General features: G+C 46.6%; 2 protein-coding genes across 2 annotated transcripts; both read right to left on the bottom strand.

The window, feature by feature from the left end:
- Positions 1-887: 887 nt before the first annotated feature.
- Positions 888-4,632, bottom strand: LOC149310206 (GTPase IMAP family member 1-like). The gene is made up of 2 exons (XM_089534033.1): positions 4,338-4,632; positions 888-1,843 (listed from the first exon to the last, which is right to left on the bottom strand). Exons 1-2 carry the CDS (start codon positions 4,630-4,632, stop codon positions 1,068-1,070), a joined length of 1,071 nt encoding a protein of 356 aa, XP_089390159.1. The 3' UTR covers positions 888-1,067.
- LOC149310205 (GTPase IMAP family member 4-like) lies at positions 4,152-10,971 on the bottom strand. The gene is made up of 2 exons (XM_089533947.1): positions 10,740-10,971; positions 4,152-5,009 (listed from the first exon to the last, which is right to left on the bottom strand). The coding sequence occupies exons 1-2, from the start codon at positions 10,756-10,758 to the stop codon at positions 4,669-4,671; spliced, it is 360 nt and encodes a 119-aa protein (XP_089390073.1). The 5' UTR covers positions 10,759-10,971; the 3' UTR covers positions 4,152-4,668.
- Between the last annotated feature and the right edge of the window lie 1,153 nt (positions 10,972-12,124).

Below are 12,124 nucleotides of genomic sequence, written 5' to 3'. Positions count from 1 at the left end.
AGTCCAGTTCAGCATAGAGCCTTAAAAGTGATAGCCTGCCTTTCTCCCAGTAGCTAACTGGAAACCAGTGCAGAGAGGGGGTTCCTCTGAGCAGCTTAGCTGTTGCTAGCTCTGGCCTGTAAACCATTCTCATGGGAACCCCTGACCATAGATTACAGTAGTCCAGTCCAGAGATGACCAGTGCATGGGTCACTGCAGTGAAATGGTGGTAGGAATAATCCCTGAAGTAGGTAGTGAGCTCACTTTGCTGCTGAGATTTCCTTGGTCCCTTGTGCCAGATAGAAGTCCAATGCATTCTCTATTTCCATGGTTTTCCGAGAATAAACCCGCAAGTTGGCTGCACTACCACCGCCTTAAAAACAGTTCTGGGGTCCTTGAGGTCACCTTCTAGTAAGAACAGCTCTCTCTCTTCCTTCATCCATTTATTTTTCAGAACCCAGAGGGAAGGAATATGAATTCAGAATCATCCTGGTTGGCAAGACCGGCGGTGGGAAGAGTGCGATGGATAACACAATCCTCGACCGGAGGGAGTTTGAGTCCGCCTTGGGACCAAGGACCACCACCTTGAGGTCCCAAAAAGGGACAGGATGCTTTCCTATTCCAAGACTCCACCTCTGCAATAGTTACTAATCGTCCCCAATTCTTCAGGTTCAAAGTGGTCAACATCAGTAACAACCTCTGTAAGATCTCCATTGAAATCCCCCTCCAAAAAAAGAATGTGCTTATTAGAAATTTCCCATCTTTCTGACTTTCATCAATAAATCCCCATCATTCAGCCATGTATGCAAGAATCAAAATATTTAAAGGTAGGCTTTTCTTCATTTTACTGTACAGTGCTTTTGTACATTTAAAGATAAGTTTTGTAAATTTGACTGTATTTCTCAAGTCATATATGATGCATTATTTTCATTGTTCAGAAGCCAGAATGCTTTTGCAGACTGTGTTCTGCATGAAGGATTTATATAATATAACAGTAATCTGCTCCATATCCATTTCAGCAACCGGTAGATGCCTTTTAAAATCAACAAAACAAGTAAAAAGGGGAAAGTTAAAACAACAACCACCTTTTATATCCACCACTTCTTTTTCCAGACCCAGGCCCAGATCCAACCTCCTGCTGCCTTTATCCCAGATCCTCCATTCTCTGCCATGAAAGAGAGGATCTTTCCATCTGTTAAGTCATGCTCCAAGTAGAGCTCATTGATGTAATGCCTCCCCTGATTCTCCTGGAGCATTCCCTGGACTACTTCCATCAGTTCAGAGACCTGCCTCTCCCTTTCCATCCCATCTGCCTTGTTATTGAAGGCAAGGAAGCGCCCCCCACACTTCCGAATCAGCCCCTGGAGACCCTCATTGTCTGAGCCCCAGACATAGTCCTGCAATGAACCCCCATCTAACTCCTCTTTGCGGGTGAAGAGGACCACCATGTGCCCAAAGGCCCCCTCCCCAAACACAGCCAGGACTTGTTTGGCCGCCGCTTCGTCTTCTGCGGTGAAGCGTCTGACTTGGGTGACAAAGACCAAGGCATGAGGGCCAGGACTGGAGAGCGCAACGCAGCGCCTGATCTCAGGGACCAGGATCTCCCTGGAGACATCTGCATCAAAAATGGCTGGCGTGTCGATCACAGAAACGTCCCGGTCCTTCCACCTTCCTGTCCCTTTTTGGGACTTCAAGGTGGTGGTCCTTGGTGCCAGGACGGACTGAAACTTCCTCCGGCCGAGGATCGTGTTCCCCGTCGCGCTCTTCCCACCGCCGGTCTTGCCAACCAGGATCAGGCGCAGTTCGGATTCATCCTCTCTGGGTTCTGAAGGACAAATTAGTGACAGAAAGGGACAACGTTGGTCTTACTAGTAGGTGACCTCAAGGACATAACTGTTTTTAAGGAGGTAATGATGGTGGTAGTGACATTCCTGGGGTTGGGGTCCCCCAGTGCGGTCACTCATGGGGTCATGACCTCTTCCCATTTCATACCATACAGAATCCTTAATAATTGCAATATCATAAGCTAAATGTATTTGCATTTAGATAGTGAAGATTTGGTTAAAATGTGATGTTTTTAATAGAAAATTTAAAAAGAATATTTGAAAAGAATATTTTTTTAAATCATTTTTAAAAATTGAAGTTTTTCAAATTGTAAATTTTAATTTTAAAGAATGTTCTGGGAGCGCTCCTTTCTGCCGAAAGGCAGGCGTTTGAGAAGCAATGGAGTCACCCGCCTTTAAGGGTGTTACTTGGTGCAATCTGAATCCCCCGCGCCCCGTTAATGATGCCAGCTGGGCGATGGCGGAGTGTCAGCATTTCCAGACAAGTAGTTACCTGTTTTGCCTCTCTGCAGGTTTATTCTTGGAAAAGCATGGAAACGCAGAATGCATTGGATTCCTTTCTGGCACTAGAGGGCGCCTTCCCACTATGATTTAAAGCCAGTTGCGGATTGAGTTATAGGACCCTCGCTCCCATTTGAAACCGGTTCTGATCTTACTTTGATTGATTTCTGTCACAATAAAACGAGGCAAACACACACAAAAAACAAGTTTTTCCGGACACTAGTTTTATAGCAGTTCTTTTGGAAAGAATTGATTCCGGATTGTGTTCAACAATTGGGAATGACAGATCTGAATCACATCATTCTGGAGGAGAGGGACAAATAGCAGAGGGGTCTTTACCATCCCTCCTCAGTTTTTGGGAGATCCAATACCCCCCCCCCCCCCCCAGCAATGCCTTTGTGTTTCTGGTGTGACCTATGGGTGCACAATTTAAAATTAAAAAATGATAGAAGATTCGATTAATTGATTTTGCAACTACTTGCACTCAGTGAGGTAAGAAGTTGCAAAACTAATGAATCAAATCGTCTAGCAATTATATATATATATATATATATATATATATATATATATATATATATATATCCCAAGCCAGGCTGCCTGGGCTTCCACTTACATCACCGATGATTGACATGCAATTTGAAGTGGCACAAACTAGTGGGAACAACAATCGTGCCAAAAAAGAAGTGATTCCAAGGGGATAATGAAAAGATCTGCTTTCATACTGGGAATGACAGACCTTTTGGAATTGATTTACCAACACAGAGTGAAGGCGAATCGCAAACCGGTTTAAATGTAAGTGAGAATGAGCCCATTATGTGGACTTCTAAAATAAAATCAGCTTATACAGGAAAAAAGCCTAGGACTTCCAGATCCTCCCTCCCCTCCAAAAAAAATAAATAAATAAATCTGGAAGCAATTTAAAAATCCTGATCACAACTGCAATGATCTCCCAGATCAGCAGCTCCTGAAATGGCCAGCAAGGATGTCCAGGCTTTGTTGAGTCGTCTGTGGGAAAGAGTGTCACCAACAGCAAAGAATGCAAAAAGGCGCAAACAGAATGCAAGCTACGCATGGGGCTACCATCACAACGTAAGCGCGGCATAGCATCCACACATCACGGGGCTGCATTGATGCGCGCCAGTGTGCCAATGTTGCAGTCATGGTGCCCAGCGTACACAATAAAAAGAACTCAGCAGTTTGTCAAGCCCCTCAGTTGGGTGAATAAATTCGCAAAGGACATGCTCTACTGCTTTTAGCAGGTTCTTTTTGGTGCGGAGGGACGCTGTGTGGTTTGGCTGCTGCGGCATCCCTCAGGAACAAAACTGGGCGACTCCAGCCCACCCTTTTGGGGCAGTCTGTCAAGACCCTCAGTTGGGTGAATATATTCACAAAGGACATGCTCCACATTACACAATGTAGGCCCATGTGCTGCTGTTACTGCTGCTGCTCTTACAACTAAGGGGCTACTGAGACGTCGGGATTTTTAGTGTGACTTCGCAAATAATCTACTCACCACTTCAGTTTTGTTCTTTACACTATTTTTTTAATTGGAATTCCATTTTCGTATATCTTTGCGAATTCTGTGTGCACACTTGTCAACGCTCTGAATAAAGATGGCGTCGTTGATGCGGACATATTTGAAACACGCTCAGAACATGCAGAGTTTTATCCCAGTTTATCCCTATTTGCATCAGTTATTCACACAGATGAAATGGCAAATCTTTTAGGAAAACTAGGGGAAACCACCCAAAATCAATTGTTAAGTAGGGGGTTTGGCAGCCCCACAAAAGACTAATTTGGGTGCATTCAAACAACAAAGATTAATCCCACATTCTACCAGGTTTATTTTCGCATCTGAATGACCTCTAAGAGAAATGCTAAAACACTTAAAGGAAGAGACTGAGTTGTCTGAAAGAAGATAAAATGTATGAATCTTCTTTCCTCAGACAAGTCACAACAAATAGCAAGAGCAACATGTATTCCTAACCCAGACTCCCCATGCATTTCTCCTGCCTCCTCCATTCCCTGCTATGAAAGACTGGATCTTTCCATCTGTTAAGTCATGCTCCAAGTAGAGCTCATTGGTGTAATGTCTCCCCTGATTCTCCTGGAGCATTCCCTGGACTACTTCCATCAGTTCAGAGACCTGCCTCTCCCTTTCCATCCCATCTGCCTTGTTATTGAAGGCACAGAAGCGCCCCCCGCACTTCCGAATCAGCCCCTGGAGACCCTCGTTGTCTGAGCCCCAGACGTAGTCCTCCAATGGACCCCCATCTAACTCCTCTTTGCGGGTGAAGAGGACCACCATGCGCCCAAAGGCCCCCTCCCCAAATACATCCAGGACTTATTTTGCTGCCGCTTCGTCTTCTGCGGTGAAGCGTCCGACTTGGGTGACAAAGACCAAGGCATGAGGGCCAGGACTGGAGAGCGCAACGCAGCGCCTGATCTCAGGGACCAAGATCTCCCTGGAGACATCTCCATCAAAAATGGCTGGTGTGTCGATCACAGAAACGTCCCGGTCCTTCCACCTTCCTTTCCCTTTTTGGGACTTCAAGGTGGTGGTCCTTGGTGTCAGGACGGACTCAAACTCCCTCCGGCCGAGGATCGTGTTCCCCGTCGCGCTCTTCCCACCGCCGGTCTTGCCAACCAGGATCAGGCGCAGTTCGGATTCATCCTCTCTGGGTTCTGAAAAACAGATTATTGAAAAAGCAATGTTATAGATAACACTCAATTTGATAATAAAACCACGGGAACCTAGGCACCTGGGGCCTTCTCTCACAAAGCCTCAGGTCTGTGATGAAACCAGGAATTGGCAAAAGACCCAGAAAGTTGGAAATTCCAAAGTTTTATTCTTTAAACCGGCAAAGAATAATGTCCTGAGTGGATTTCAAGATTCCAAAACTGAGAGACCCAGAACAAGACAAATTGGCCTAATCTTATAGTCAATTACACAAAGAAAGGTTTCATCACTTTTCATTGGCTAATTACAATTTAAACTTACAGAATTCTTACCATCAGGGCAGAGGCACATGCATACATTAAAACTATAGTTTCTACCCATTACTCCTCCCTCAGGAATTCAGCAGTCTTTTAGTAACCTTCTTTTTTACATCAACAATGTCTCCTTATCTTAAATTGCGTATATTATGTCTTCCTTGCTGGTCATGATGCACTTTTATGACTTTGCTCTACTTTTCTAGTTTTCAAACCTCAATTTAAACTATTTTTCTTCTTCTAACAAAAGTGACTCCATCTTTCTATAGCTTTCTATTATAACAGGAAAATTCCACCACTACAAAAGACAGAGTTGGTCTTACTAGAAGGTGACCTTAGGGACATTAGGAACTATTTTAAGGCAGTGGGGCTCGTGAGGTTTCAACATTTCCAAAAAGGCCACTGCCAATTTTGCCCACCTTCAGGTTCATTCCTGTAAAACCATGGAAAGAGGGAATGCATTGGAGTCCATTCTGTCCATTTGGTCAGAAAGCTGGAAATCAAAGGGCACTGCCATCTGGAGATGACACCTTTTTGTTTAGGATGTTGCATTTATTGCCTGGCAATTTGCAGACCTCTTTGACCATCCTCTCCCCTGGAAAATTGAATCCAAACTCCCAAGAAACTGCCTCAGAAAGTGGCTTGCCCTACATGAACAGCATTTTGCTCTGTCTGTCAGAACCCATGATGGGTCCTGCCAGGATGGCATTGTGTTCTCCGTTAACTGTTCCAACTATATGCAATTGGGGGATGGCTGTGAGGTGGATTTTGCCCAGATGGCTACCTGAGAAGTGAGTTGGCTAGCGATACCAAGGAGCCTAGCTGAACTCTGAGAGCATGCCTGCCTGGTACCAACCAAGACCAAACTGGGACAGTGTTGCTCAGCTCCCCAAATGTTAGGTTCGGACACTGTCCCAGTTTGGTTTCGGTTGATACCAGACAGGCATGCTCTCAGAGTTCAGCCAGACTCCTTGGTATCGCTAGCCAACTCACTTCTCAGGTAGCCATCTGGGCAAAATCCGCCTCACAGCCATTCCCCAGTTGGAAAGCCATCACTGGAACCAGCAGCGTATCGCCTCCCCTCCAAATTGCTATCAGCTACCACCTTTTGTACTGTTAGTTCTTGTGTAGAAGTTGACTTAAACTACATTTGGACCCTGTGCTCTAGAAGTCCTATACATAGACTAAAGGCATGGACAGGGGTAGCGTGTCCCTGTTGGTGCTTTTGGACATCTCAGCGGCTTTCGATACCATCGACCATGGTATCCTTCTGGAACGCCTGAGAGAGTTGGGTATCGGGGGCACTGCTTTGCAGTGGTTCCGGTCCTATCTCTCAGGCAGATTCCAGATGGTGGAGCTGGGGGACTGTCACTCCGATAAGAGGGCCCTTACATCTGGGGTCCCTCAGGGAGCTATTTTGTCCCCCACTTTGTTTAACATTTACATGAAACCGCTGGGAGAGATCATCCGGAGACACGGGGCGCGGTGTTATCAGTACGCTGATGACACCCAAATAGTCTTCTCTGTGTCTCCGACTGATGCAGTAACTAAGGACGGCATCTCTCCTCTAGATGCCTGCTTGGCGTCGGTAATGGGCTGGATGAGGGAGAACAAACTCAGTGTGAATCCAGGGAAAACGGAAGTACTGGTGATAGGTTCCCCGGTTTCGGGTGGTGAGATCTGTCACCCGGTCCTGAATGGGGTCACGCTCCCCCTGAAGGACTCGGTGCGCAGCTTGGGAGTGCTCCTTGATTCGTCGCTCCAGCTGACTTCTCAGGTGGATGCGACGGTCAGGAGTGCTTGTTATCAGCTTCGGCTGATACGCCAGCTGCGTCCCTACCTGGACCGTAAGGACCTTGAATCTGTTGTACATGCTTTGGTAACCTCTCGATTGGATTTCTGCAATGCGCTCTACATGGGGCAACCCTTGTACCAAACTCGGAAGCTGCAATTGGTGCAGAACATGGCAGCTAGATTGGTCGCTGGTAGTTCCAGGTCGGACCATATAACACCTATTTTAAAAGACCTTCGCTGGCTGCCTATTCGCTTCCGAGCTCAATACAAGGTGTTGGTTTTGACCTATAAAGCCCTAAATGGCTTGGGCCCAGGGTACTTGGAGGACCGCCTCTCCCCATATAATCCGCCCCGCACACTCAGAACTTTTGGGACTAAATTGTTGGAGGTCCCTAGGTCTAACCTTGTACGGACCTCACAGAGGGCTTTTGCCATTGCTGCCCCTTCACTTTGGAACAAGCTCCCTGTAGAGCTTCGCTCCGCCGCCTCACTAGCTATATTTAAGAAAAATCTGAAAACGTATCTATTTCGGTTGGCCTTCCCACCTTAGTTAATTGTTTTCTCTGCCCCTGTCCCCTTCCTTTTTTGACCCCGGACCATTGTAAATTGATTTTTCCCTTTCTTGCCTTGATATGTGTAATTTATTGATTCCTGTTCTTATCTCTTGTAGCTATGTTTTTAACTTCACATTGTCTTGTTTTATCTTGTATTGTAATGTTTTTAACTTTTGTAAGCCGCCTTGATCATTTTTTATGGAAAGGCGGGGTAGAAATAAAAATTATTATTATTATTATTATTATTATTATTATTATTATTATTATTATTAAAGGTACCTACCCGAAGCCCTCTTGAGCTAAATAAATCCCCCATTGAAGTCAATTAGCAATTTGGGTAACAACGGCTGGCTGGGAGGATGGAGCCGCACCCCGGAAACTCCACGAATGACCAGAAGGTCCCATGAGACTAGGAGGCCCCAGGAACCAGGAGCCCTGGAACAAAGGTGGCCCTCCTCTCCTCCTCCATAGAGACCTTCCTCTCAGGGGAGGTCATCATCCGGGGGCCACTCAGCCCCCCCAGTGTTAGGCCTGGAGCTTTAGTGAAAGCATGGTTCAGGCTTCAGCAGCATGATAGACCTTGTTGACCCTATGGAGAATGGGTCAAGGGAAGTTCTCCTTTACCAGGAGGAGGGATGGCACTCCCAGCCCATCCTGGCACCTGGAGATCTGGTAAACCATTTGCTGAGCTGGCATGGGAATGCCTCTCCCCTTTTCCTCAGGTGCAGACTCTGAAAGGTAGATGACAACATGAGATGTTGGCACACAAAGGGGCCTTGCCTTGCAGCCAACACACCCACAACTGCCTGGCCTTGCATAGGTATGGCTTTGCCTTTGTTACGGTTGACCTGCTTGAGGCTATGGGCCCATGCTTCTTATTCTTTCCTACCTCCCTTTTTTAAAAATAGAACAACCTTGGAGTGGGCACCAAGTACTGGAGCCAGGTCCCCCACACCAAGCGTCATACTCTGCTTTGAGTCCCCCCAAATAATAAGGCTTTCCCGGAGGAACGGCAGAGCTGGGATCTCCCCAGAGCGCAGCTGGTCGTCCGTTCCAGGAGTGCGGCTGCTGCTAACCGAAGTGCCAGGCTATTTTTGGGACACTTAATCCCTTTCCCTGTGTCATGATGGGAACATCCTTGGGAGATGAAGGCCATTATCACACCACAAAAACTTCCAGTAAATCCAGTGCCAATCCAATGCCATCCCGAGCCCAATCATGCGTATTCATGTTAATTCGCAAGAGATTATCACACGCAATTGCTGTTATTGCGCAGTCATTCTGGGCCCGATTCTAAGCCAATCTAAAAATAGGTAAATTCGGTGAACTACCGAATTCACATATCTTATTCCAAGGTTAATTCACGGTCAATTTGATGTGATTTTGGTGTGGAATGCAAGTTTGCATCAGGCCTGGGATCCTCCCCAAAACCTCGAAGGTACCACATCTCCCATGGTGCAGCGCTGTAATTTTGCACCATTTTGCATCCAGTAGTCCTTCTGCTTCCAGTGCTGGAGAGGAGGGGAAAAGTGGCTGCTTCCTATGCCGCTAGGGCAAGGGCATAGGGACCCATAGAAAGGCAGCTTGTTTGGATGCAAAAACGGAGCATACACACGCACACATATATATGCATGCATATCACACCTATACACAGATACATGTGTATAGATATTTATATTTCCATATATGTATGTGCCCACCTATGTCCATGGCTCTCCCATTGAGGGTGGGATGTGTGCATGCATATGTATGTGTGCACACAAATATGTGTGTGTGTGCTTCCACATGCCCCCTGTACATATATGCATGGAGAAGAAGAAACACAAAGAAGTCATTCACGTGAGGCTAGCATTCACGTGAAACATAAAAGAGGCAGTGGCCCCCTTCTTCACCCCAGAAGTGCAAAGGTTGACGATGCGTTCAGAGCTCCACTGAGCATGTGCAAGGGTCGCAATTCGAATTGGTGAATCAACAAGGTATGTACTGGTGCGATAATTTATTTTGCGTTCATTCTACTGTTACCCATGCTGTTTTATATAAATTTTGGAATCAATGATAACCCTTGGATGACCCCTGGCCAGACTCTGAGCCTGTCCTCCATTACTGGCAAAGCGAAAGGACATGTGCACCTCCCCTGAGGGGAGAAGCCCCATTTACATCTTAGAAGGTCTGGGAAGTCGCATAAAGGGATTATCTTGAGTCAGGAAGAGTAAATGTTTGCCTTGCCTGAAGCTATCACCCCCTCCTCAAGTCTGTTGTCCGAACAACTTAAGTCAGTGATATTATCAGATCCAGACATCCAGGTGAAAGAAAGCAATTAAACTCCTTTGTTCCAATCACCAAAACTCTCTGCCCTCAGGCGAGATTTCGCCCTTAAAAGGTCCCAACTTTGGCTGCTCAGCGCGCCATTTGCAAGGTCTACATACTCCACGTCAGTCAGACCTCTGTTCTGGTAGCCGACATCTCTGCTCAAACCCAGGTTGCGGAGCAGACTGTCTCACTGTCCACCACCACTCCATTCGCTCCCCGGAGGGAATCTACATTCTGGTAAGCATCACCCTTAGTAACGCCTGAAATCTGTTCCTATTTTCCAACCCTGATTTTCCTGAGTCCTGAGTGTTTGTGTGAGTGTATGCGCAACGCATGTGTTTTTCCCCTATTTCAATAAATTAGACATCTAGTTATTGCAATCCGTCTCAGCTTTATTTATTGGGATCCCCTGGTCTACTCCGTATAAATATCGGGAGGGCGATCTTGGTGGGCTCTTGTAGCCAGCCCCCTCTTGCAATATTTGGACTAATAACAATAATAATAAAATTCCCCTAAACGGACCCTTGGCTACACTACTTTGCCTTTGGAATGACCACAACTTCGCTCTTCACGTGTGATAATTAATCCTGTGAATTGGCTTACTTTCGAATTGGGTCTACTTCCCCTTTCCTTCGGAACGGGGGCACATTTCCCTCATGTGACAACGGCCGAAGAGAAGGAGCTTAGGCACAGACTGCCTCCCGCTCATCCCTTACCTTTCTGCAACCAATTTGGAAACCCAAGTGAGCGCGATGAGCCTTACCTTTGCTGACACTGGGCATCTCCCCCTCTGGGCACAAAGGACGGGCGATCCAGGCAATTTTGGTGCCAGTTCCTGTGCAAACATCCAGGACCAGAGCAAGGAGAGACGGGGAAGAGGCAGCGAGTGAGAAGAGCGGTTCCTCCAGGGCTGGCCAAAGCAAGGGAGTAATTGTAGCAGTATAGTATAGCTATATTGCTATATAAACATATTGCTATATAGACATAAAGTGCTATAAAGGACAACCCAGTGGGACAAAGAGAGAGAAGGGAGGCAAAGTCCATCTCAGCCTCCATCTTAGCCCCACGGAAGGAAAAGGCAAGCCGCCGGCCACAAGGTCAAAGGAGAGACGCAGAAGAGAGAGAAGAAGAGAGGAGTCCAGAGGAAATTCTCCCTGTTCCCAGATTTCCCAGGGTCCCTTGCTGTACCAAGAAGGGAAAGGCAGGCTTGTTCGTAAAGGGATACTACGCACACCATACACCCCACAATCTTGCTCTAATGGAGCCTCTAAGCCTTAAGTCTAAGGGAAGAGCTGGCAGGAGAAGGCTCAGAGAGAGAGAGAGAGAGAAGCAGGGAGGACATGTCCTGGAAAAGGAGGGCATCTGGGAGTGTCAGCCCTTGTTGAAACCAGGCAGACTTATGGACCAGCTCCATCCTCTTCCTCTCTTATTGTATGTGTGTTTGTGTTGGTTTTATGGGAGTTGGCAAAGGGAAACCGCAGCCTTAGCTTCTGGGGCAAAGAGTATCATAGAATCATAGTTGGAAGAGACCGCAAGGGCCATCCAGTCCAACCCCATTCTGCCATGCAGGAAATCCAATCAAAGCATCCTCAATAGATGGCCATCCAGCCTCTGTTTAAAGACCTCCAAGGAAGGAGACTCCACCAAAATCTCCGAGGAAGGAGTGCATTCCACTGTCGAACAGCCCTTACTGTCAGGAAGTTCCTCCCTAATGTTGAGGTGGAATCTCTTTTCCTGGAGGTTGCATCCATTGCTCCTGGTCCTGTTCTCTTGTAGCCAAGGGTCCGTTTAGGGGAATTTTATTATTATTGTTATTAGCTCAAATATTGCAAGAGGGGGGCCTGCTACGACAGCCCTTGCAGAATCGTCTCCCGATATGTATACGGAGTAGACCAGGGTATCCCAATAAATGGAGCTGAGACAGACTTCTAGAATTAATAACCAATTTATTTATAAGGGGAAAAACACATACAGTTCACTAGCATACACACACACATACAAGGCTCAGGAAAAGCATAGGTTAGCATGGAATAGGATTTTAGGCATCACTGGGGTGATACGTACCAGAATGTAGACTCCCTCCAGGAATCCAAATGGAATATGATGAGGATGGCATGAGGCTCAGCCATGGAATGACTGGCCAGGAGC

This window comes from Sceloporus occidentalis, unplaced genomic scaffold (genome assembly GCF_023333645.1).
Source record: "Sceloporus occidentalis isolate IW3139 unplaced genomic scaffold, rSceOcc1.0.p SCAF_7, whole genome shotgun sequence".
NCBI lineage: Eukaryota > Metazoa > Chordata > Lepidosauria > Squamata > Phrynosomatidae > Sceloporus > Sceloporus occidentalis.
This window is presented reverse-complemented; position numbering and strand designations above follow the sequence as displayed.